General features: G+C 52.7%; 2 protein-coding genes across 7 annotated transcripts; one reads left to right on the top strand and one right to left on the bottom strand.

Annotated features, from left to right (window-relative positions):
• The first annotated feature begins 423 nt into the window (after positions 1–423).
• Positions 424–13,230, top strand: CENPS (centromere protein S). 3 transcript variants are annotated; one of them, XR_005989408.1, is made up of 7 exons: positions 424–555; positions 3,155–3,278; positions 3,859–3,892; positions 7,778–7,844; positions 9,522–9,713; positions 10,000–10,669; positions 10,751–13,230. XR_005989408.1 is itself a non-coding variant. In XM_041766291.1 (6 exons), exons 1-6 carry the CDS (start codon positions 505–507, stop codon positions 10,051–10,053), a joined length of 522 nt encoding a protein of 173 aa, XP_041622225.1. In that variant the 5' UTR covers positions 424–504; the 3' UTR covers positions 10,054–13,230. The 3 variants fall into 3 exon arrangements, 2 of the variants coding, with proteins under 2 accessions (XP_041622225.1, XP_041622227.1); XM_041766291.1 differs by having other exon boundaries at positions 10,000–13,230; XM_041766293.1 differs by having other exon boundaries at positions 9,522–13,230.
• Positions 13,231–17,136: 3,906 nt separating this feature from the next.
• Positions 17,137–25,451, bottom strand: DFFA (DNA fragmentation factor subunit alpha). 4 transcript variants are annotated; one of them, XM_041767953.1, is made up of 7 exons: positions 25,262–25,451; positions 23,198–23,359; positions 21,780–21,922; positions 18,817–19,006; positions 18,482–18,633; positions 18,013–18,038; positions 17,712–17,894 (listed from the first exon to the last, which is right to left on the bottom strand). In XM_041767953.1, exons 1-7 carry the CDS (start codon positions 25,383–25,385, stop codon positions 17,852–17,854), a joined length of 840 nt encoding a protein of 279 aa, XP_041623887.1. In that variant the 5' UTR covers positions 25,386–25,451; the 3' UTR covers positions 17,712–17,851. The 4 variants fall into 4 exon arrangements, 3 of the variants coding, with proteins under 3 accessions (XP_041623884.1, XP_041623887.1, XP_041623885.1); XR_005989598.1 differs by having other exon boundaries at positions 17,784–17,894; positions 18,013–18,278; XM_041767950.1 differs by lacking the exon at positions 18,013–18,038 and having other exon boundaries at positions 17,137–17,894.
• Between the last annotated feature and the right edge of the window lie 206 nt (positions 25,452–25,657).

The following is a 25,657-nucleotide window of genomic DNA, read 5'->3' as shown; positions in this document are numbered from 1 at the left end:
CGGGGCTCGGCGGTTCGGCGCCGCCTGCGGCCCAGGGCGTGACCCGGGTCCCGGGATCGAGTCCCGCGTCGGGCTCCCTGCGTGCAGCCTGCTGCTCCATGAATGGTAAATAAGTTCTTTAAAAGTAAAAACTCAGAGGCACCTCGGGCGGAACGCCCTCAACAAGTCCTTTGAGGTGGGGGCCGCTGCGGTGCGGCTGCGGGGCCGGGCGGCTCGGTAACTCGGCGTCCCCGGGCCTGCGCCGTGACGGAGGCGCCGAGCCCGCGTGGACCCGCGTGGTCCCGCTGGAGCCCGAGGCGCCGCCCGCCCCGCCCCGCCCGGACCGCGAAGGAGCTTCCTAGAGCGGCCGCCAGAGGGCGCGCTGCGGGCGGCGGGGGGCGGGGCGCTTCGCGGTTTGTCCCCTCGCGCGGCCCGTCTCCCGGCGCGGCGGCGGGAAATCCGAGGGGCTCCTCCCGGCCGCCGCCTCCCTCTGCCGTGGCGCGCCGGCCTCGTCGGGCCGCTGTCATGGAGGACGACGAGGGGGCCGAGGAGCAGGAGCGATTCTCCCACCAGCAGGTACAGGAACGCCGGGTCCCGGCCAGGCCGCGCGGGGGGAGGACGGCGTCCAGCTCCCGCGGACGGAGGGGCCTCAGGCCTCGCCCGGGCGCTCCTCGGGGCGCGTCCCCCGGGCCGGAGCGCGCGCTCGACCCGCCTGCGCCTGTGCGGCTGCCGCGGGGGGTGCTGGGAGGCGGTCTCCACGGTGACGGGGTCGCCGTCGGGCGGCTGGGGGCGGGCTGCGGGGGGCGGCCGCGGTCTCCGGGCTCGGACGCGGCTGTGCTGCGCGTGGAGTCTGCGCCCCGGGACACGCTCCAGACCACGCACTTGGCGCGGGCCCGGCGCGTGGCCGCCGTGACGGGCGGGGCGGTCCTGGAGCGCGCGTGCGCAGCGGGCTCCTCCCCGCGTGAATCCCGCCCCCTCCCCGCAGCCCCGCCCCGCGCACCCCGCCCCTCCCGCGGCCCCGCCCCCACCCCGCCCCGCGCACCCCGCCCCCCGCAGCCCCGCCCCCACCCTCCCCGCAGCCCCGCCCCCGCCCCGCAGCCCCGCCCCCACCCCTCCCCGCAGCCCCGCCCCCGCCCCGCAGCCCCGCCCCCACCCCTCCCCGCAGCCCCGCCCCCGCCCGCAGCCCCGCCCCCCGCAGGCGGCATGGGGTGGGGCTGATGCTGGCCTCCTCCCGGGCACGTGACGGTCGCGGGCGGCCCCGGGGAGCACACGGGGCAGAGCCGCGAGAGCGGACCCTGTAACGGGGGGAACCGGGGGCGAGCCCAGGGCACCAGAGCCCTCCCGCCGGTGTTAGGCTTTGGAAGCCCTTCGTTCGCGGCCTCCCGTATTGGGGAAGCACAGCGCAGTCCGAGGCCGCAGCTCCACACCCGGATTCACCAGCTGTTAACCTTTGCAGTATTTCCTCTGCTCTCTTTCTTCCGAATCATTTCAGATTTAGTTGCAGGTACCTTGACACCTTCCCGTTAGGTTTGACTGCTCTGGTGTGCCTCCCCCGACGACGAGGATCCTCCTACACAACCTCAAATAGCACACTCAGGAAGTTTAATGCGGTGAATCCTGGTGTCTAATGAATGATCCGTCCATACGCACACTTCCCCAGTTGTCCCAAAGCGGTTTCTCCTGATCTGTTTTCTTTCCTCCAGGGTCCAGGCAGGGGTCATAACTTTCATTTAGTAATCCCGTCCCTTTGATCTGCCCTGGGACAGTTCTCTCTGTCTTTCCGACACTGGTGGTTTTAAAGCATCCACTGATGGCAAAGGTGTAGTGGGAGAGAAACCCTGAGAGCCGGGCTGTGCTGTGCTTTTCCTTTAAATATTCTCAGCCCCCAGTACCTGCTGGCTGAAGAGATGAGTAAGGCTCCAAAGATGGGCTGAGAAATCGGTGAGCAGGTTGAGGATCCCACCACCCATTCAAGCAGCTGTTCTTGGCCCAGAGTAGGGAACACAACTGACAGGGTCCTGCCCCTGGGGAATGTAGGGTCTAGGGAGTTAGCCTTTAAGTGCGGTGTCATCTGTGGTATTGAAAAGGCACTTGGCCCTGCCCAGGAGGCATGTAGGAGGAGGGTCAGAAAACTTCCTGAGAGGCTCCCTGTCCCGTTCCTCTAAGGACACTGCTACTGGTACCTAAAAAAGATGATGGTGGCAGGCCATATTCCTCCCAGGGTGATGGTCCTTTTGTCTCCTCCCACCATCGGTCTTTTGGTTTCTGAAACTAAGGAAGGTAATTGCCCTTGCTTATCTGCCTGGCCTCTACCCTGGGGTCCTGGACCTGTGTTTCTGCAGTTCCTCCTCATCCTGTCTCAGCTGTGAACACTTGCTGAGAGAGCTTATGCTGTTTGGGGTACAGCTGTCCCCCTGTCCGGTTCAGTTCTGTCTCCAGCACGGAGAAGGAACACAGCCAAGGGTGCAAGAAGTTTGTGGACATGAGATCCTGGCTTGGCTTTGTTTTACTCCTTTGCTCCTCCTCTGCATGGGAAAGATATGTTCTTCAGTATCTGAAAGGGTTGCTGAGGAGCAGTGAGGGTCCTGGGGAGGTGGGCTAGCAAGCCAGCAAATCCAAGGAGGGTCCGATGTGCCCTCACAGGCCTTTCCCAACATGGCCCTAAGCATTTGTCCTTTGTCACATGCAGGCCTGGGTCTGGCAGAGACTTAGAGCAGAAGGATGGGATCCTTTTGCATTTCACTAGATTCACCTTTGTCTGGTTGTTCATTGTTCCTGAAACACCTAGCATATGCCTTTACTCAGCGGGAATGGGTACGTATTTATGGAGTAGCTGAGTAAAGTCGTGCAGATTCTATTCTTTCTTTTTTTTTTTTTTTTTTTTTTGATTCTATTCTTTCTAAGTGCAAGTCTGACTTTTCTCCCTGCCGACCTGCCGCTGTAATTCCTTATCTTTACTTGACCTAAATCATAACCATTAACTAGGAAGTAACGTTTCTACAAGTCACACTCCAGAGGGCCTCATTAATTTATTAGTACACTTGAAAAGTCACTCAGCCATTAGGAAAGTGCCCAAGGAATTGAGAGCAGACCTTCTCCTTGGTCTTAATTTTCTAAAATGTGAAAACCTCTTCTTTGCAACCTGACCTATGAAGTGTTTCATTTTTTGCTCCAGAGGCTAAAAGCAGCTGTGCACTACACTGTCGGTTGTCTTTGCGAGGATGTCGCATCGGACAAAGAAGTGCAGTTCAGCAAGCAGACCATTGCAGCCATCTCAGAGATGACCTTCCGCCAGTGTGGTATGAAGCCAGGGCCTTCCTCTGTGTACAGAAATCCCCAGAGTTGCTTTTGCCTGGGAGCAAGGTGTGGGTGGGCGGGTTAGCATCCGGCGCTGTGCAGGAAACACTTCCTGGCTGTAACATCCAGATGTTTTATGGGCAGAACTTTTGTTTTCTCTATTACCCAACACTGGGCATGAAGACCTTTATTTTATTGTGTTTAATTGCCTGGATCGTTACACGTTAAAGTTTTAGATCATTGCTCTCTAACATTTGTATATTGCCAGTGCCAGGGTTTAGTTGACAGCTGAGCCTGTAACATTGGTATCTGCTTGAAGTTCCAGGAAAGTAGCATCTTCTCAAGCCCTAACTTGTAGCAAGATTTAAAGTTAAGGGCCAGTTTCATGGAAGGAGGTGTGGCCACAATGACCACAATTATGAGGAGGAGGTCGCAATGAATAAAACGGCTGATAGCTCGAAAAACACAAAACCAAGACCGGCTAAAGGCTCCCGGTCTGGGGATGGGGTGGCCCAAAGTGCCTCCACCCGCCTTGGAAAGAGTGACGCAAGGATAGCTAAAGCACATCTTTTTCTCTTTCAGAACATTTTGCCAAAGACCTTGAAATGTTTGCAAGGTGAGTAAGGAGCTTGCGTTTTGCTGTGTGTTTGCATCCTATTCATACCCTCCGCCTGGTGGTGTATGTCAGGAGGGCTTTAGTCTTTCTTGTGTGTGCGTTTTGTGGAGGCTTATCTCTAATCATGATTCTGCAAGAATACGAAATCTGCTCTAATCACGTCCATTCAGACTTGATTTGGCTTGTTTGTTTGTTTTCGATGCCTTCCGAGTACCTTTTTGTCAAAGCCGCAGAGTCGTTCAGTTCCCGGTTAAGAAGGTAGGAAGAACAGCTCCGGGGCTGTGAACGTGCGGGGCGCGTGCGCGCTGAGTGCCCGGCAGTGATTGCAGGTGGGCCTCGGGGCAGCACCCAGCACCCAGCATCCCGCACCCGCCCGCAGTCAGCCTCGGGTTTGCAGCATCTGTCACCAGAGAGACACGCACTCCTTGAAAAGCGGGTGACTTGCTTTCAGCGGGTAAGCTTTGGCTTTTACAGGTGATTTATGCTCATCTCTTCAATTAGTACCTCAGGTAATTGAAAACAATCGCAACGAATTGCTTTTATGAAGCAATTTGAATGACTGAGGCAGGAAAGGGTTTCCGATTGGCTCACACTTCTGATTTGGTGCCAGTCTCTCCCGCACCCCGAGCTTTTCACCTTGCTCCTCTTAGCTCTTGTTTGCTCGGGTGAGTATTTTGAATGAATTAAAGCAGTAGGTTCTCAGAGGGCAGACTCTAAATCTTTGCTGCCTCTGTGTGTATGAATCCCTAAAAACTGCTTAGCATCTCCAACTTGGCCAAAAAGGGAAAGATAATATGGAATACTAATAGCTCCTGCAGTTTATTCATCGTTAATTCAGGTGGTGGCTCCTTTGCGTGGCGCCCAACTCCACCCCCCAGCTGCTGCATCACCTGTGAAGTACCTTTATCACCTTTCCTTGCTGTTTCTTTCCTTTTTTGGGGGAAAATACAACTTCTTTTTATTACAGAGTGGCACAAAAATATGAATATGTAAGCCAGTGATTATTTGATTTGAGCGTAAAGTTAATCAGCACAGCACGGGTTCTCCATCTCAGCATCACTGACATTGGCTAATTCGGGGTTGTGGTGGGGACTGTCCTGTGCATTGTACGGTGTTCATGGGCTTCTCTGCCCTCTGCCTGGTAGATGCCAGCAGTAAGCCCTCAGCTGTGACTTTTCCTGTCATTTGTGGGGTAGCTGTGGGAAAAGACAAGGTTTTTAGATGCTTTTATAAAAACACTAGAAATAACGAATTTGGAAATATTTAGCATTGTAATACCTTGAGCTTTCATGGGTTCTGTGGTTTTTTTTTTTTTTTTTTTTTTTTAATGTTAAGAGGTTGATTTCCTTTGCTGGGTACTTGGCAGGTAGAGGGAGTGGTGTGTGTGTTTTACTTGAGCTGTAAGCTCCCTAGGGAAGGCCGGCACCTAAGCCAAGGGGTCTGTGCAAAGGCTGTCAAGCTACTGTTGTCTAAGAGAGAGGCAAGGCTTGCTGGCTGAGCTGCCTCACCTTTTGCGTGTCCAGGGGTGTCCAATGCTCTTCACACTCCCCCAGCCCCCAAACCCTGAGCCAGCAAAGTGCAAATTTTCTTTGAAGACTGGACCTTTGCCTAATTTCACACTGATCTTCATAATACTTCAGTTTGCTATCATATTAAAAAAATGAATAGTGTTTTAAAATTTCTCACAGGGGTTGCCTGGGTGGCTCAGCTGTTTAAGTGTCTGCCCCCAGCTTGGGTCATGATCCCAGGGTCCTGGGATCGAGCCCTTCATGGGGAGGGGGTGTCTCTGCTGAGCCGGGAGTCTGCTCTCCATCTTGCTCTGCCTCTCTTCCCCGCTCTTGCTCTCTCTCTCTCTCTCTCTCTCAAATAAATAAAATCTTCAAAAAAAAAAAATAAAGTTTGTCATGGAATGACATTGATATTCCCAGGTCAGCTTTGTTTATCGTGTGGCTTTGTTTTGTCCCCGCGGCCACTGTCTTCTAGAACTGTGAGTCCTGCAAGGAGTCTGAAGGACTGTTTTCAGGCCCACTGTGTATTAAAGGGTCTTTGTAGGCTGGCTGGGAACCCAGCCAGTATTTTAACATTGTTTCTATGGAAAATGCGTTTAAATTTAAATAGTTCTCCTGTAAACTTTGGAAAATCATCTCCCGATTTAAGTTGTGAATTTCCCTTAAATCTAGCTTTGAAATCTCTAGTCATCTAATATCATTAATATGTTCAAGATGTAACATTTTGAAGAAGATAGATATTAGACAGTAAATAAATTCCAGGAATATTTTGGGAATAGTCTTTAAAACCTGTGTTGCTGAAAGTATTACATGAAAAACTGCTTTATAATTTTCCCTTGGGTGATTTCCTGGAGTCAGAGGTTTGATTTAGGAGAGTCTCCAAGGTGTGGTGGCGGCGCAGGCTGTACCTGCCCCTCCGTTTAGGGCAGTGTTAGCCTTACTTAGATAGGCGGGTGGTGGAGGGGGTTGGCTTTGCCGCTTCCTAAATGCTTCCTTGTGAACAAACTAAACTTACCCTGTAGACAGTTCAGTAGGCTGCTTCCTTTCATCTGTTCCTTTTGTGGACTTGGCGAAGGACGTGAACACGGGCAGAGCGGCCAGACGGTGGGCCTGAGGGCCCCGCTGCGCCTGGCACCTAACCGCCTCCACCTGCTGTGGCCCCTTGCGGCCTCTCCCCTACTCTCCTGGTCCCTTGCACATGGCTAATTAGGAGCTGTCTCCTGGAACGGTCCAGTCAGCGCAGGCGGGGTTGTCAGTCGTGAGGAGGGACACATGGTATCTGCGCATTTAGCAGGATGTGAAGGTTTAATTCGGCCAAATTATAGAGTGTGATTCTGTGTGATTTTACTGTTAACAGGTATTCGGTGAGGACTTTATGTATGTTGGCCACTTAACTGGTTATTAAGGGTACAGAGATGCCTACTTACTCCTGTGTGCAAAGTCTCTACGTATTTTTGGAGGAAATTGGAAATGGCAAGGAATGGTGTATTTTTTTTTTTTTTTTTGGAATGGTGTATTTAGAGCAATAAATTACTAACTAGAGCTTATTATCTGAAATTACCTCTTTTTTTTAAACGATTTTATTTATTTGAGACAGAGAGTGCACACACAAGCAAGGAGAAGGGTCAGAGGGAGAGGGAGAAGCTCCCTTCCTCAGTGGGGAGCCCCACGTGGGACCCAGGACCTGAGATCATGACCTGAGCTGAAGGCAGATGCTCAACCGACTAAGCCACCCAGGCACCCCTGAAATTACCTTTTAAAGCAAAGATAAGAGAACTGGAATGAGAATTTGAGTCCCAAGTTGTGAGCAAGACACAGACCCCAGTTCCAAGGATGTTCTTTGTTCTGGCTTGGCTGTCGACGAGGAAGCACGTTAGCTCGTTGTTGGGAAGTGGGGTGTTAGGGGACACCTGCCCGAGCCTCTTCCTGTAATTTAGCCCTTGGAGAAGAGCTTCAGGATCTTGGTATCTTTGTTCTTGTCTTTAACGTCTGTGTAAACACAGGCGATCTTTGTGTTGGGAGATACCGTGTTGTGTCATTTTTTCTCTTCACTAGAGGCGTGCCCAGACACTACTTGCCCCGACCCCGGCGTGTGCTGTGAGCGTCGTGCCCATGCAGGTCCCCGCTTGGGCACCCGTGGCCTCGGCTGGAGGTGGACAGATGGGCTTCTGCCTTCCATGGTCTTTTTATTTAATTAGTATCTTGGCTAAGTCACTTCACTCATCTTTATGTCACTGTTGGTTAATGAATTTAATCTAAAAAGATGGGCTACTTAGAGATCCTTGCTAGTTTGGAGTCTGACCATGAACTTTTGGGTTTCATCAAAACTTGAAATGATACTAAACATTTTGGTGAATTGTTCCTGCCCTTTCTACAGACATGCGAAAAGAAGCACAATTAACACTGAAGATGTGAAGCTCTTAGCCAGGAGGAGTAATTCACTGGTGAGAGATGAATTTCTTTCCTCACTCCCCTTTCCCATCAGAATACATTATTCCCAATTAATCACTCGCAGCCATGAAGCGATTCCCTAGGGCACCTTGCATTAAAAACGAGAGACGGTTGAACCATTCAGACCTGCCCGCAATTTATAGTCTCTCTTTCATCATGATGGATCTTGCTAAGCCAATTTGAAATTTTCTAATCAGCACTCTCTGGATTTCATAATTTGCCTTTTTTGTAACATCTCAAAACTTTGGCCTTGTATTTCATTTATAGCATGATGTCAGAGACAGGCCGTGGGTTAGAGCGTGTGGGGATAGTTGTGTTACGGTGACCACAGCTCTGATGGGCCAGCTGTGGAAGGAGTGTGTGCACGGCTGGGACGGGCAGAAAACCGCGCACATTTTCTCTCTTTCCAGAGAAATCTAGACATCGTCTTGACTGTGCCCTCATTTTACAGGTGATGCTGTGATCATCCCGGGCTAGTGGCTGTGGCCTGGGGCCCACCCAGGGCACCTGTGAGGTTCTCTGACCTTGTCTAATCCTTGCAGTAAAAATACTTTACGTTCCCTGTCATGTGAGCTCCACCAGGGCGGGGATCTTTGTCTCTTCTCTGCTGCATCTGCTGTGCCTAGAATAGGGCCTGGCACACAGCAGGTGCTCAATAAGTAGTTGTTGAATGAGTCTGTATAGCAGTTGACAGTTGACAGGGGTCTTTTGTCGTTATTATTTTACATACATTATTTAAAACCTCACAACCACCCTCTGAGGTTTTTAGTAATGATCGATTGGCCCGATTTTACAGGGGAGGCAGCTGGAGTTCAGTAACTTCCCGGAGCTGAGCTCGAGTCTCCCTGGTGGAGAGGCGCAGTAGCCAGCACCACCTCCCCTGGGCTCTCTTTCCCCCTCTGCTCTTCTACCGTCCTCTCTCTGAAGTCTAAGTCAAGGTGAAAGACACTGTGATTCCTCGGGAAAACAGCTAAGGTGGCGGGAGGGGCTGTGTATCCGTGGGGAGGACCCTTCTCTCTCTCCATACGTTCTGTGCGGGTCATACTGGTAGGTGGTTGGTCTCAGTGAGCAGTTTCTTCCTTTTGCAAAGGAATGGTCAGTGCAAGTCATCTTAGAATATTAATTGGGAAGTTACCTGTTTATTGCACATTTGTTTACTTCCAAATACTGTTTTTATTTTGGGCTCTTAATTTTTTTTTTCATGACAGAGGTGCAGCTAAATTTACCCATTTGAGAAAATCCTCCCGGAGGGCAGGGACTTTGTGTTACTTACCTAGTATCCCTAGTACCTGGTGCATAGCAGTTGCTCAGTGACGTTCGTCGGGTACACTTAGAGGCGGGTGTTGATTGTACTGGTGCTTGGTAGAGTATACATAGGCCTGGCGTGCTCCTGCACGCTCCACATTTTAACTCTTGATTCCTCGGGGAGCTCCTACCTGTTTGGTAGGAGTGTGGGCAGCAGTTGGTTGATTTTTGTAGTTGATGACCTCTTCCAGGAAAAACTGGAAGTTCTATTTTACTCTAAGGAACATAACCCAAGCTTTTCCACCCAAACTCTTAGGGGAGGAGTGGTTAGGAGGGGTATAGATTCCCACCCCCCCGCCCCCTAGTTTATAGAGTGGCTTTACAACCAGATCAAAATGGAATTCTTTAATTTTTTTTTTTTGTAGCTAAAATATATTACAGAGAAAAATGAAGAGCTCACTCAGTTTAACATAGAGCAAAGAGCGAAGAAGAAGAAGAAGTTAGAGGATGACAAGACAAAGTCATTGGCACCGGCAGAGGCCGCAGCCTCGGGAATGGACAGTTCGGCTCCGTCGCCAGGGGCAGAAGCAGCCTTCGGGGAGGGCCGCCAGGAGCAGGTGCGGCCCTGAGGGATTTTCGAAGGGATCAGTAGAGATTAAAGGAAAAAGGCGAGGCGGCTTGCTGGGCCGCGCGCTCTGGTCGTGGCTGCAGAACTAGTGTCAGAGCCGGAGAGTCTCCAGGAAAATGCTCCCGTCTCCCCCGCTCTGACACACGACTCCGAGGGGCAGAGGTCGGAAATCGTTATCTGTCGCCATTAATAAAATGATATCAGCAATGAAATGTGGTCGGCTTCTTCAAGCAAACATCTTAGTTATTTCTTTATTCTTCTACATAATTCTTCAGGCTGACAGCCCCGAAAGACGAATGAAGCTCTCTGCATTTATATTGTCCTTTTGATCACCAGTGTGGCTTTGAAGCCTGTGCCACGTGTGGCCACGAAGCCAATGTGATGCTCACAGGTGGATGTTTGGAAAGTGTCCGTTCTACTTTTTAAAGGTGATTTTCCCCAGAAACACAGTTTATGCAGTTTTTCTCTGGCTCTTTTGTAATTTTACCACCAGGCAGGAGTTTGCTTGAGAGGAAGACCTGCTGCATTCCCAAGCACTGCCACGTGTCGTGCTGGTTCAGTCAGCGAGGGCCGGAGCTTCCACTCCTGCTTCCTTCTCTTCGGGCGTCTGGGGGCCCAGGCCGCACCACTCCTCGCGCGGGCAGGAGGGACAGGGAGCAGGACTGCGTCTGGGGGCCGTCCTGTGCGCCAGGCTGTCCCGGGGCCCCGTGTGGAACCCCAGCGCGTCCTCAGCCTGATGGGGGGCATCTGATTGTCCCCGGGTCTTCCTGATGTGCAGGCCGAGGCTCAGAGGTGAGCCTGCTGCCCGATCTGCTGGGCCGTAGAGAAGCGTTCACCCTGACGGTGCTGCCTCAGGAGGACACCCGTTCTGGATAGAACCACCCATGCCCGGCATGATCCGTAGAAGACACCCCCCCGCCCCCGTTTGGCTCTCGAAGGGACATGGTAAGCGGTGCCCCCAGGAAAGCACTCAAGCCAAGCTTCCCGGCCTCACGTTCTGCAAATGATGTTATCTTTCCACCTCAGAAAATGACCGTGACATCCATGTGGCACATCAGTGAAAAGAAAAGGAACCCTAAAGCTTCTGTCCTTCTGGTCATACTCCGTGTGTGTGAGCAGCTTCCTTTTTGGGTCAAGGCTCTGCGACGCGGCATCAGGAGAGGTTAGAGCCGGACGCTGTGACCTTGCAGAGGTCCCCACTCTGGTGGCTTCCTGGTTTTGCGACTCGTGGCCGTGTCTCTAGCTTTGTGTCCTCATCAGCGCAGGAGAGTCCCCGGTACTTGGCAGTGGCCTGTGTGTGACGGAGGAGGTGCGTAGGACTGTTATGACGGGTCTTGGCTTGTGTTTTTTAAAGGTTTTCTTTGAGAGAGACCGAGACCGCGCAGAGAGAAGCCGCGGGGAGGAGGGGACGAGCAGGCCCCGCTGAGCGGCGCCCTGCTGGGCTTGTCAGGACCCTGCATGGTGACCTGAGCCGAGGGCAGGTGCTCAGGCGCTGAGCCACCCAGATGCCTGAGCATCTCAATTTTTAATACCATTTGTGGGAACTTTTTTAAAAATTTTTTTTTATTTTTTGTGGGAACTTTCTTAAGCAAAAGAATCCGTCTAGAAAGAAAGGGCGGAGCACATGCAGTAAGGAGCTGCCGCTCCTTGGGCCACCACTTTAGCCTGGAATCTTCACCAGCCTCGAGTTTAGATGGAGATTTCCCTTGCAGGGCGGGGAGCCCGGACCTTGGGAAAGTGAACACGTCAGCGTCAGCGTTCGCTTCTGCGGCGAGGGGCTGGCTCGTGGCTTCACTCCCACCCGGAACGCCGCCTGGTGCCGCGTGCAGCAGGCTTGGGGCGGTGCCTCGGTTTCCCCGCTGTCTCCGCTGGCTGCCGGGGGTCGGCGTGTCCTTGTGAGATTCTGGACCGGATCCGGGAGGGCAAGGCCGGGGGCAGCCCGAGGGGGCCCCACGCTCCGGTCTTCCCACGAGAGCGCGAGTGCCGGCCGTTGAGTGACCCCGCGCCACCCCGCGCCACCCGGCTCTGCTCCTCCACCTGACGCGCTGGGGTTTCTGGTCCGTTGGGGACGAAGCGCGAGGTTCTGGTCGTGAGTGGGGGCTCCAGCAGCCTGGGCCCGGCGCCTCCCCGGGCACTGGGCGGGCCTCGCTGCTCCCTGGCTCCGGTCTGGGTTTCGGGTGCAGGCGCGAGCGCCGGTGCCGAGGCCTCCCCGCCCGGACCCGCCGCGCTCACCGCGTGGTGCTCACGTGGCTCCGCAGCCCGCCCTGTGGGCGCCTGTGGGGAGCGCGCCGCCCGCTGGGCTGAGGCGCTGCAGCTCCGCCCCGCCCCGGCACCCCCCCCACCCCCCCCCCCACCCCCGCCCCCGCGACTCCCTGGCGTCTGCAGCCCGCGGCCGCGGCCCGCCCCGGCACGGCCCCTCGGCCCTCCCCTCACGAGCCCCCGGCCGGCTCCTGCCCGAGGGCGGGGCCCCCACGGCCTCCGCGGACGCCGCCCGCTGGCTCCGAGCCCTCGACGTCATCGCGTTCCCCGCGGGGGCTCCCGACTTCGTGAGGTGATTGACTTTTCTCGCTTTTCCATTTGGAAGAAGTTCCAGGAAAGTACATGAAGTTGCCCATTAAAAACGGATTTTCCTCTGAAATTGCCAGCCGAGTTTCAGGCGAGTCGTTTATCACCGGCTGCCCCGGGAGGCAGATGAGCCCCGACCCGGTCGCTCTCCCGAGTGATTTGCGGGCGCCGGGAGCCCCCCCGCGGGGATGACGGATCGCGGCCGCCTCGCGCGGGCCTCAGCCAGCTCCACGGGCCCAACAGCCGTTTCTTTCGTTGACGGAAAATTCGCAACTTTTCCTTCTCTGACTAGAGCGATTTCCTTAAGGCCTTTGCTTAGCCTTCTCATCCTTCATTTTTAACTTTCTCATCCTTTTTTTTTTTTTTCAAGGATTTTATATATTTATACCCGAGAGACAGAGAGAGCGAGAGAGAGGCAGAGACCCAGGCAGAGGGAGACGCAGGCGCCATGCAGGGAGCCCGACGGGGGACTCGATCCTGGGACCCGGGGTCAAGCCCTGGGCCCTCCGGGTATCCCTAACTTTCTCATCCTTTTAATGGAAATACGATTTATTCTTCTTAAGCATCATTTTTTTTTTGAGGAAGGAGTTATGGATCTTTTAATGCTGGCCAATCCAGATGGTTATTATTCTTTCCTTTGTCCTCTGCTGCTTTTCAAAAGCATCTGCAGGAAGGAAGTGATAGAATTGAAGAAAAGCCTCCTGACTTTCCTGTCTGGGGGGTCCCAGTGGACCCCCCAGGCAGGTGCAGCGCCCTTCTCAGGAGGGGCAGCAGGGGAGGCGCCCGAGTGGCAGCAGGTCCCCCCCTCAGAGGTCCCTACAGGAGAAGGCACCCGGCACGGTTTTCTGGAAGACCTCCTCCCGAAAGGAAAACTCCACCCCTGAGTACCCACATAAAGGATTGTAACGATGGATTGGAATAAAATGTTTGAACAGCCGCAATCTTTCTTCTTTACACACTTGTCTTCTTCCCGTGTAACTTGAAAAGTTTTATTTATACTTTAAAATATTTTATCTTTAGTAATCTCTATACCCAACATAGGCTCAAGCTCACGACCCCGAGATGAAAAGTCTTGTGCTCCACCAACTGAGCCAGCCAGGCGCACCCCAAAGTGATCATTTTTGTTGTGGTGGTGGTTTTTTAACGATTTTTAAAAAATTTATTCATGGGAGACACAGAGAGAGACGCAGAGACACAGGCAGAGGGAGAAGCAGGTTCCATGCAGGGAGCCCGACATGGGATTCGAAGGCGGCGCTAAACCGCAGAGCCCCCAGGCTGCCCAGGGTGAAGATTTTTATTTATTTATTTTTATTTTTTAATTTATTTATGATAGTCACAGAGAGAGAGAGAGAGGCAGAGACACAGGCAGAGGGAGAAGCAGGCTCCACGCACCGGGAGCTCGACGTGGGATTCGACCCCGGGTCTCCAGGATCACACCCTGGGCCAAAGGCAGGCGCTAAACAGCTGCGCCACCCAGGGATCCCAGGGCAAAGGTTTTTAGATGCTAAACTTTGAAGTTCAGAGATTCAAAAAAAAAAAAATGAAGTTCAGAGATTCATACCTAGAGTTATAGGAAGTTTCTGAGGGTCAGGCCTAACAGGAAAATCGGCAAAGGCCAGCTGGAGGAGCGCTGTAATCTTTCTCTCTTCTCTGGACACCAGGGGAGCAGACGTGGAGTATGACTGCTGACCGTTCCGTTCTGTTTTCTGCAGAGCTGAGTTCATATTCATAATTACTAGCTGAGTAAAGTATAATGTGATGGAGGAGCCTTAATAGCATTCATATTTCCAAACACAGCAGCTTTAGACCAGTAATTGGGTCAGTGCACTGGTGGAAGATGCCAGCCTGAAAGGCCAGCTAACCTTCAGAACTTTGCCTTCTAACATTTTTCTAGAAGAAAAACATACTGATTGTTTTTCAGTTTCAATTGGGGTCACACATACACAGTCCTTAGGATGAGGGACCTAAAACTTTGAACTAAGTTATAGCTGAAGGATAATGAGGCCCTACTAATGAGACTGGCAGGAAATCCATCAAGTAAGTTTAAGCTTACCTTAGTCCAGGGGACTTAAAAAAATGTTAACTGGCTTTGACTGCATGTTAGACTAGATTAATATGCTCATGATGAATACATTAGGGTAAAAAGGGTATATTAGGGTCATTTTCTATCATCAGGTTTTGGGTAGACTGTTCTCAATGTATACCTTTCTGTAGTTCAGTACAGACAAGTGTGTGGATGTGGGCCTCAGCACCTGGACAACTTATAATTCATTTTCATGCATTTTTTTAAAAGATTTATTTATTTTAGAGAGCGAGATTGAGAGAGTGAGTAGGAGGGGCAGAGGGAGAGGGAGAGAATCTCAAGCAGATTCCCCACAAGAGTGTGGAGCCGGACGCAGGGCTCTATCCCACGACCCTGTGATCACAATCTGAGCCGCAATGGAGTCAGACATTCAACCAATTGAGCCACCCAGGCACCCCGCTTGCTTAGTTCTAATATTTGGCACCAGAATGGACCCTCAACTTCTGAGGAAGAATTGAGTGTGACATAAACCTTTGATGGAAATCCTTCATAGTATTCATGTTTCAGGGCTGACGGCCAACCGTTCTAGGCTTTAGGAAACTCAGACCAATACACTTCAAGAATTTAACAGCAGCTGCTCAAGGCACCACCCACATCTTAATAGCAGCTTCTCCAGTAGAGATATGGATTCTATTTTTTTAAGTTTATTTAAATAATTTTTACATCCAATGTGGGGTTCAAACTCATGATCCAACATCAAGAGTCACACACTCTTCCAATTGAGCCACCTAGGGAGCCCCCGAGTTCCATTTTCAAGAAATCAGAAGAGGAAAAGTCAGGTAGGTATTAAAAAGAAGGAAAATTTCAATTTCTAGACAAGAAAGGAAGCGGCAAAGGGCACCTGGGTTACCCACTATTTCTAGCTTGTCATAATAAACCCTAATAAAAGTAATGCTAATTTATCTGTTCCACTTATAATTAAATGATCAAAAATACATGCACTTTTTAAAAGATTTTATTTATTTATTCATGATAGACATGGGGGGGGGGGCAGAGACACAGGCAGAGGGAGAAGCAGGCTTCATGTTGGGAGCCCGACGTGGGACTCGATCTCGGGACTCCAGGATCACGCCCTGGGCCAAAGGCAGGTGCTAAACCGCTGAGCCACCCAGGGATCCCCCACTTGTCTTCTTAACATAATTATAAACTGCCGGAGAAGCTAGATTTTTGGCAATAGTTCTTGGAAATATTGAGGAAAATCCAGTATTTATGCATGAAGCAGTTGGTTCACTTCCTTGTGACTGCAAAGTGTGTTCTTTTATTTTTTATTATTATTTTTAAATATTTTACTTATTTATGAGAGACACATAGAGAGGCAGAGACACAGGCAGAGGGAGAAGCAGGCTCCCTGCAGGGAGAGCGACATGGACTTGATCCCAGGACACCGGGGTCACGCCCTGGGCTGAAGGCCGCGCTAAACAGCTGAACCACTCAGGCATCCCAAAGTGTGTTCTTTTATTTATTTATTTATTTTTTAAATTTTTATTTATTTATGATAGTCACAGAGAGAGAGAGAGAGAGAGAGAGGCAGAGACACAGACCGAGGGAGAAGCAGGCTCCATGCACCAGGAGCCCGATGTGGGATTTGATCCCAGGTCTCCAGGATCGCGCCCTGGGCCAAAGGCAGGCGCTAAACCACTGCGCCACCCAGGGATCCCCAAGTGTGTTCTTTTAAAAAAGATTTTACAGGGGATCCCTGGGTGGCTCAGTGGTTTGGCGCCTGCCTCTCCCTCCGCCTGTGTCTCTGCGTCTCTCTCTCTGCCTCTATGAATAAATAAATCTTTAAAAAAAAAAACTTCAAGTAATACAAGACACAGCTGACATAATTTAAGGCAAAACCCTACAAATAAAATAGAATGGAGAAAAACCCTGAAGGCAAAAAAAAAAAAAATTTTGTGGATGACTAAGAAATAAAACAGCTAAACAATCAATCTGGTTAGTAAAGGCACATTAATCATTTTTGTAATTAATGCAGGTTTTCTTTTCCCAGACTATTATTTTATCCCTTCTCTCTGAAAAATGAAAACCCATTCGCTTTTTTTTTTTTGCTTTTGCTTTTCCCGAAATTAGAGGTTGGTAAGTGGTAATTAGCACAGCTCCTGTCAAAGCCAATTGCCTAATGGGGACCGACATTTGACTGGGGTCGGAGGAATGGAAGACGGCTAATGCGGAGCTCATTAGTCCCCGCTGGTTCCTTGGATGTTCTCCTCCCCTGAGAGAGAAGGGCAGGCTGCCCTGCTCGCTCTCCTATTTTTAGATATATTGCTGTGCTGCTACGTTTCTGTTCTAGAAGGCCTGGAGGCACGGGCACGGGGAAGGTAAACGGCACCAGGGGCAACATAATGCGTCCGCAGCTGTGCACGCTACGCACTTGGCTGGAGTTTGCAGACTAAGGTCTTCGCCTCATGGACCCAGACCGGAGCCTCCGCAGCTGTCTTGCTCCTGCTCCGCGCCGCCCCTGGGGAGCTGAGGGGACCTGCTCCGTGCCAGGTACTCGGCTCTTCCTCAGCCGCTTCGTTTAACCGTTTCAGCTGCGGGCTGGGCTCGCCGCTCTGCTCGGCGTCGCCCGAGCTGCCGACTGAAGCTCTGCGGTGGACCGGACAGACTAACCCCAGCCAGTATTTTTGATTCGTGGGGCAAAGATGGAGATGTTGAAAATCTGTTCCAAATCGGTGTACGAAACCCTAAGAACAAGTCTATACAGGAACAGGATGTGTATGGACCAGAAGCCTCTGCTCTGCACCCAGAGACACACACAGTCGTATCGCATAGAGATCAATTTAATGACCTTTCCTCCCAGCGGCCGATAAAACAGATTAGACAACTGGCAACAGACATAACCTCACAATTGGAAATGGCGAACCACACTCTCCCCGCGTCCCTAGGTCTGCAGACTTACTACGCGCCTTTACACAAACCGAGAAACCCCTGGAGAAACAAGTTGGCGGCTGTAAACCAACTCTGTTACGTCACCTTCTCCACCACGATTTGTGTCTGACATTCTGCAGCTCTGGCTTCAGAACAAGGACGGGGAGCCTGAAACACGACCCTTGCTGTCCACTGCGCTTACAGCTTCTGTCCAACGGAGGACGCGAGGTGCCCTGGGAAGGCGTGGGGCGCTGTTGCCGCAGCCGAGCATCCAGGGCAGGCGGAGGGCTCTCCGGGCGGTGGAGGCTGGCGTCTGGCCACTTGCAGGAGAGCGGGCGAGGCAGGGGTCGGGGTCGGGGTCGCGCCGTGACGCAGCAGCTCAGGAGATCCAGGCACGAGGGGTTTATGGAAAATAAAACAAGGTCACGGGCCTCCCAGCTGCGGCTACGTGGGCTCCCGCCTGGCTCGCTTGGGCTCCTGTGGTCGTGCGGGCCGCGGGCTCCTCGCCGACACGCTCCGCAGGGAGCGCAGGCTCTGCACCTGCTGGAGGCGCAGGCTGAGCTCCTGGCGACAGGCCTGCTGCACGGCCTCCGTCTTCCCGAGGCCCCAGCTCAGGGCAGCGGCCAGCGCCCGGGGGTCTTCCCTGGTGACCAGCTGCGGCGAGAGAGAACCAGTGAGAGCCGCGGTGACCCCGCGCCCAGGGGCACAGCCCGCGCTGTCTGCGCGCTCCAATGCCGGCTTCGCCCAGTCGGCGGTCACAGCCTTGTCTTACCCTCTGACGCCAACAGGAGAGGGTCTCTGCAGGGAAGTTTCCCGGGAGCAACTGTGAAGTCCTCCACTTAGGGAAACGCGGCCACACGCCGGTCACAGGTGTCCCCCCTTCCAGCTACACTGGGGAGGCGCTCGCCGAGGAGGACGCGAGGGACCCCCGGACGTGCCTTTCCCTCCGATGGTTTACGAGTACGGAGCCTCAGGTGCCGACAGAGCCAGAAGCCTGAGCCCTGCGTCCCCCCTGCCAGCTTGGCTCGTTCTGTAGCCCTGGGCCCAGAGCATGATGTCTGAGGAGCGGAGCGAGGGCCCCGTTTCGTTCAAGCCATTTTGACAGAGATTAAATGGGACGGCAGCTCCGAGTCAGCTGCGCTGAGCCGTATGCCCTCCCGCCCTCCCGCCCGGGGGTCTGCAGGGCTGCACTGGGGGGGGGGGGGGCGGGGGGGGGCTCAGGGCCCCCGGTTCTCGCCCACCTCCAAATCCTGACTGGACAGGCTCAGCTCCGGGGCCGGCTTCTCTTTCAGCGCCGCGAGGACCTGGCTCGCGAGTGCAATCTTGGAGGTGCTCTCGCCGTTACTGCCCGGGTCGCCCGCATCCACCTCGTCGCTGAGGTCGCCGCTGGATGCTGCAAAGCAGACGTGAGACAGGGATCGCAAGCAGCAATGAGCAAGACGGGAGCGCGCCACTTCAGGAGGCCAGCAGCTGTGGCTTCGCCCTTCCTGGAGCACATCAGGAACGCCGGCTCCCCCAGGAAAGGCTCTCCAGGCCCTCGGCCCTCAGGGTGACTCCCCTGGCCGCTGAGTCCTACCTTGCTGCTTTGACAGGATGCTGCCTTCCTTCTCCAAAGCCTGGAGGTAAAGCTCCAAGAGCTGCTTGGACTGACGGGCTTCCTCCCTCTGGTCAAGAACCTGCTGGAGGGTGTCCTGGAGCCCCTGCACTGTGACGCAACTTTGGCAAAGTTCCTGAGCCAGGTCTGAACACGGAACATCAATGAGCACCTAACAAGCAAACACAGACTTTAACCTAAAGATACTGTCAACACACGGCGGCCCCAACCTGTCCTCGGCAGGCTCCCTCCTTCCTTCAGCAATCCGTGTACTTGCCGCCTCTTGCGAACCTGCCAGGGTGTGGCAACCACGCTGCTGGGAATTTGTTTTATGGACAAGCATGTGTGTGAGATGACATTGGTCTAAGTTTTTTGCAGCATAACCCAAACGTCCAAGAGTGGGGGAGACCCCTTAAACAAGTCATGGTACACGTACAAAAGGGAATATTATGCAGTGGTGAAAAAAGGGGAACAAGTGTCTTTTATATACTGATCTAGAATACTCTCCAAACATTTTATCATTGTATTTATTTATTTGACAGAGAGAGAGAGCACAAGCAGGGGGAGCAGCAGGCAGAGGGAGGGAGATGCTTTACCAACTAAGCCACCCAGCAACCCTGGAATATTTTTTAAAGATTTATTTTATTTTATTTTATTTTTAATTTTTATTTATTTATGATAGTCACACAGAGAGAGAGATGCAGAGACACAGGCAGAGGGAGAAGCAGGCTCCATGCACCGGGAGCCTGACATGGGATTCGATCCCGGGTCTCCAGGATCGCACCCTGGGCCAAAGGCAGGCGCCAAACCACTGCGCCACCCAGGGATCCCAAGATTTATTTTAGAGAGATGTGTGTGTGCACGTGGTGGTGGGGGGGAGGGAAAGGGAGAGGGAGTCTCAAGCAGACTCCCTGCTGAGCGTGGAGCCACGACCCCTGAAAGCATGACCTGATCCAAAATCAAGAATTGGAGGCTCAACCAACTGATCCACCCAGGTGCCGCTCTCCAAATATTTCTTTAAGAAAAAGTAGATATGCTTCCACTTGTGTAATAGAAGGGAGGAGAAAACATATTTGTCTGGTATATAAAATATCTCTAGAATGGGAAACTGAAATATTGCTTATCTCTGGGAAGGGAAACCCGGTGGCTAGAGGCAGGACTCAGATTTTTCGTGTGTATCACCCACCCTCCAAAAAACAGCTTTATTGGTATAGAAGACACATGCCACACGATTAACCCCTGTAGAGCGTACACCTAAGTGGGTTAGAACATTCAGAGTTGTGCAGTCATCATCACGATCCAGTTTAGAATATTTTCACTACCCCGAAAAGAACTGTACTCCTTAGTATGTACTATTTCTCCTCAAAGCTCCCAACCCCAGGCCCTGGCAGCCCTAACCTATCTTCTACTTTGTACGGATTTGCATATTCTGGCCACTTCATAGAAATGTGACTATAAAATCTGTGGCCTTTTTTTTTTTAAAGATTTTATTTATTTATTCATGATAGACACAGACAGAGAGAGAAGCAGAGACACAGGCAAAGGCAGAAGCAGGATCCCGGCTGGGAGCCTGACACGGGACTCGATCCCAGGACTCCAGGATCATGCCCTGGACCAAAGGCAGGTGCCAAACCGCTGAGCCACCCAAGGATCCCCCATCTGTGGCCTTTCATGTCTGGCTTCTTTTGCTCAGCATATTTTGAAGGCTTATCCGTGTCACAGCAATGGGTTAATACTTCCTTCCTTTTAAGGGCTGCATAATATTCCACTGTGTGGACAGACCACATTTACTCACTCATTGGTGCATGAGCATTTGGGCTGGTTTCACTTTTTGGCTACCAGTATATTCTTCTGTACCTCTTGGATTTTGAGCCATGTGAATGTATTTTCATTATTTATTCAAAAATATGTAAGTTTGTAAGTTTAAAAAATTATTAAAAAGCCACCTCCTTGCAGGGGCCTCCCTGGAGCCCCCAATCTAGACTACTAGCCCCGCCGCCCTCCGCACACTGCCCCACCTACTCCTCCTCCAATATGCTTCCTGTTTTGTCTGCCTCCCTCCATCAGAATTCTCTGTCTGGCTTGTTCATCACTGTACCCCCAGACAGAACCATGCCAGGCATAGGGCAAGGGCTCAAGAAATATTTTTTGGAATTAACACATACTATTTTCATCCCAGTTTTACTGGACAGGAAACGCATGCAAAGAGGCTTACTGGCTCAAAGTCATAGTGATGGAGCTGGGATTTAATCTGGCTCCTCCTGACTCCACATTCTTTGGCACTATATCCTTAACTCCTTTGGTGAGCCAAACTAGGTCTATGTGGAGCCTGAGCATCTTTCTGTCTTTTTTTTCTAAGATTTTATTATTAATTATTATAATATATTTTAAAGATTTTATTTATTTACTCATGAGAAACACAGAAAAGAAAGAGAGAAAGGCAGAGACATAGGCGGAGGGAGAAGCAGACTCCATGCAGGGAGCCTGACGTGGGACTCGATCCTGGGTCTCCAGGATCACGCCCTTGGCTGAAGGCAGCACTAAACTGCTGAGCCACCCGGGCTGCCCAAGATTTTATTATTTTTAGAAAGAGGGAGAGAGAGTATGAGCAAGGGGAGGAGCAGAGGGAAGGAGAATCTCAAGCAGACTCTGCACTGAGCATAGAGCCCAACGTGGAGCTCAATCTCACAACCCCAAGATCACGACCTGAGCTGAAATCGAGAGGCGGGCCCTTAACCGACTGCACCCCCAGGTGCCCCCAGGCATCTGTATTTTCCACTGTAGGTGCGAGAATTAGAAAATGAAAAGTCTTGGTTGTCAACAAAATACTGTTTAAAAATTAAGAAATAATTGAATTATTATGGGAAGGCACATGGAAACTAAGGGGTTGGGGGCAGCGGAGGCCGGGTGACCGAGTGTGGCTGCAGGCTGCAGAGGGGCCTCACCTGGAGGTCTTCCTCTGACAGGAGGATGATGCTGGATAGATCTTCCTTCAGCTGCCTGGCCACATTCTTCCACTTCAGCCCTGCCCCACTGTCTGTCTCATCCACATCAAAGGACTCTTGGGAAATCCAGGCTGTGCCTCCATCTGATGTAGGGGAGAAAAAGATCAGTCACAGTCAGAGTGACCTACAGTGCTGTTTTCACCTCCTCCTCCAACACACAGGCCTCGAGGATATCTGTACGTCCTTCTGACTGACCATTTAATTTCAGTGGTGAAGGAAGCGCCTTTTCTCAAGGATTCGTGGGAAGCACAATCCTCATTCAAGGCCTAGATTTTCCCTTCTCTTCTACCTTTTATTTATTTCCGTGGGAAGCTGCTCTGTATCTTCCTTACAGAAAGAAGCCACTTTAAACCGGATGCATTGTCGTGCACACGCAGGACCCTACCACATTTCCCTTTAGGTGAGTTTTTGTGTCTCTGGGGCTTGTTTTTGTATACAAAGACATTCATTGTCGCCAGCACTTCTGTGCTTGGGATTAGTCTTGTCCCTGACTGGAGGAGCGGTAGACACAGTTCCTGGGGCTGAGTACAAAGGTGGCTGGCAGGGCCGCTGCTGAAGAGGGATTCCCTCAATTTAGTGGCATGGGGACCGTCTTCAACGGGGAACACTTTTTTAGCCTTCGATCCCATTCATCAATATTAGTCCCTTTGTATCTATAGTAATGATGACGATGTAACATTTACCGAGTCCTTTCTGGGTATCAGGCAAGACCTAAATGCTTTTTATCAGTGGTTCTCAACTGGGAGTGATTTTGCCTCCCCAAAAAGACATCTGACAATGTCAGAAGGCATTTTTGGCTGTCAGGATTGGGGTAAGGGGACACTACTGGTATCTAGTGGGCAAAGTGCAGAGACGCTCCCAAACATCCTGCAACGGACAGGACAGATGCCACAACAAAGAATTCTCCAGCCCAAAATGTCAATAGCATTGTCAAGAAACCCTGGTTTGATATATATTATGTTCTATCATCCCTACAACACCCTAGGAGAGAGAGGTACTATAATCATTACCTCAGTAAGGTGCTAAGAAGTTAGGAAAAGTGCCCAAGGTCACACAGCTAGTAAATAACAATCTGGAGTGAAGCCTGGCAGCCTGACTCCACCTACGGCACAGATCTCCCGTGGCCATGCTGCATTTTAGTTACTTTTGGTCCATGAGTTATTTGATAACTGAGCCCACATCTCATTCATCTTTCCCCCAAGACTCAGCACCATGCCTTGGCATGTAGAAGGCGCTCAGTAAACGTTAGCTGCATAAATGCCGAACCAGACAAGCGGCAACCAGGTGGCTGTGCACTAAACCGAATCAGGGCGGCTGTCGTGTTGCAGGTGATTTTGTATATGGCCAGAGTTTCTCACCTGAATTGTTGTATGTCCACTTCTCGTTACTGGCCAACGCTACGAACTTAGTATTGGAAGGCAGACACAGGAAGTAATCGTCATCATCCACGATGGTGCCATCCTCTGCCAGGACCAGGGTGACTGGTGCCAGGGACTTATCAATGGCCAGAATGTCACAGGCTGAGAGGAATAGAATATTTGGCAGTTGACAAGTATCCATAAGGAAACTACATCAGTCTCTGGACTCTCACTACACGTGTGTTCCCGGAGCACAGCAGAATTCTTGGTAGTTAACAGGAACTACAATAATAACTACAGTTACTAGCATTAATATACCACTTCCCACATGCCTTGTAATAAGTGCCTTTTGTATACAGTATTTAATCTCCTAAAAATCCTGTAAGGTAGGTACGATTGCTATTTCCATTTTACAGATGTCAAACTCAAGGCCCAGGGAGGTTAGGTAACTTGTCCAAAGTCCCACAGTAAGTGTCAGAGTTGAGATTTAAACCCACAACCTGACTCCTGAGACTTTCCTCCAGCTGCTCTATATCCACATTGGGAGGCACTCGCATCTTTACTTGGATGAAAAACAAAGTCTGATTCCTTGTGAACGAGTGGCCTTTCATTCATTTAAGTAGCGGTCACCTCAAATTCTGTCAAATGTCGAAAGAAAGAAATAGAAAAAAAGGAAACAGCTTTGTGTTCTTTGTGGCGTCGTTCTCTGCAGCCTTTCTAACCCTACACGAAGGCCCAAGAGAAGCAGAAGTTTGTATCGATGGCTTCTCATCTTTATTGTCAAAGGGCAAGAGGCTTGTCCAGGGCAGGTCTGTGACCATCCCATTTAGCGATGGCAAAGCCTAAGATGTGAAAGGGAGGAGAGAGAACAGCAAAGTGGCCCCGAGACTACCGATCGGGCTGGGCGATGCTGTCGGGCACCCAAACAGAACAGCAAGCCTCCCGAGGCTGCTCCAGAGAACACAAGCTCTGACACCAGCTTCTGTGCCCCGTGCATCCGGACCACGCGCTCAGGGGAACTGAAACTTCAGCAACCCTAATGCCCCAGAAATATACGAGCACTGATGCAGCAAGAACCGCGTCACTAAAGCCTTTATGATGCTTTGTCTGCTTCTGGATCTGTGGGATCTTGTGGGTCTCGGTGACTCCGAGAGGAAGCACCGCGCACCGACACCCACCCTGGATGCAGATTCCCGGGGAGGGCTCGGCTCTCACCTTTCACCTTTCAGAGCTTCCCTGAATAAACAATCTATTGCTACTGGCTCATAATATTTCATGTAAACCCATCATCGACTTTGAGAGTCGCAACAATCCTGTAAATAGGACTGGAAATCTCGTATTCTGCTCGTGAGGAAGCTGAAGGTGCAGCAGCTGGGGCGCCTGGGGCGGCTTATGGCATGTGCTCCTCACCCGAGCTGCAGGACCCTCCAGGGAGCCCGCCCAGGACCCTGCAGGGAGCCCGCTCAGGAGCCCCCCCGGAGCCCGCCCAGGACCCTGCAGGAAGCCCCCCCGAGCCCGCCCCGGACCCTGCAGGGAGCCCCCCCCCCCCGAGCCCGCCCAGGACCCTGCAGGGAGCCCCCCCGGAGCCCGCCCAGGACCCTGCAGGGAGCCCCCCCGGAGCCCGCCCAGGACCCTGCAGGAAGCCCCCCCGAGCCCGCCCCGGACCCTGCAGGGAGCCCCCCCCCCCGAGCCCGCCCAGGACCCTGCAGGGAGCCCCCCCCCCCCGAGCCCGCCCAGGACCCTGCAGGGAGCCCCCCCGGAGCCCGCCCAGGACCCTGCAGGGAGCCCCCCCGGAGCCCGCCCAGGACCCTGCAGGAAGCCCCCCCGAGCCCGCCCAGGACCCTGCAGGGAGCCCCCCGGAGCCCGCCCCGGAGCCCGCCCAGGACCCTGCAGGGAGCCCCCCCGGAGCCCGCCCAGGACCCTGCAGGGAGCCCCCCCGGAGCCCGCCCAGGACCCTGCAGGGAGCCCCCCCGGAGCCCGCCCAGGATCCCGCACGGAGCCCGCCCGGACCCCGCCGCCCCGCGGACACCCTCGCCAGGCCGGCTCGGCAGCGCCCGCGCCCACCCTTGCGCCTCAGCTCCTCGAGGCTCGAGGCCGCCACGCCGTGCTGCTCGCGGCTGTGGTTGCGGCGCAGCACACACGGCTTCAGAGTCCGGGTCTCGGCCTCGGCGGCCCCGACCAGCGCCATCCTCCGCAGAGCGGGCCCGGCCGACCCCGGGGAAGCCGGCGAGGCCCTGTGCGACGCCGCCCCGCCCCTCCCTAGCCCGGGGCGTGCCGGGAGATGTAGTTCTCGCTGCGGCACGTCACGCGTGGGACCGAGGCACGCCGGGAGCTGTAGTTCCAGTTGCCGCTAATCACGTCTGGCTCCGGGGGCATGCCGGGAGATGTAGTCTCTGCACTCAGAGCCTACTTCGTTATGTTGCTGGATTTGGCAGAGAAGTGTTTTTTCTACTTTATATT

The sequence above is a fragment of the Vulpes lagopus genome, chromosome 8 (assembly GCF_018345385.1).
Source record: "Vulpes lagopus strain Blue_001 chromosome 8, ASM1834538v1, whole genome shotgun sequence".
NCBI classification, from domain to species: Eukaryota; Metazoa; Chordata; class Mammalia; order Carnivora; family Canidae; genus Vulpes; species Vulpes lagopus.
This window is presented reverse-complemented; position numbering and strand designations above follow the sequence as displayed.

Coding starts and splice junctions, on each gene's coding strand:
- DFFA (XM_041767950.1), bottom strand. CDS start 25,385: ATGGCGCTGGTCGGGGCCGCCGAGGCCGAGACCCGGACTCTGAAGCCG. Junction 21,923..23,197: donor GTGGACATACAACAATTCAG/GTGAGAAACTCT, acceptor CCCCTACATCAG/ATGGAGGCACAGCCTGGATT. Junction 18,634..18,816: donor CATCCTGTCAAAGCAGCAAG/GTAGGACTCAGC, acceptor TCTGCTTTGCAG/CATCCAGCGGCGACCTCAGC.
- CENPS (XM_041766291.1), top strand. CDS start 505: ATGGAGGACGACGAGGGGGCCGAGGAGCAGGAGCGATTCTCCCACCAG. Junction 7,845..9,521: donor CCAGGAGGAGTAATTCACTG/GTGAGAGATGAA, acceptor TTTTTTTTGTAG/CTAAAATATATTACAGAGAA. Junction 9,714..9,999: donor GGGAGGGCCGCCAGGAGCAG/GTGCGGCCCTGA, acceptor ATAATTCTTCAG/GCTGACAGCCCCGAAAGACG.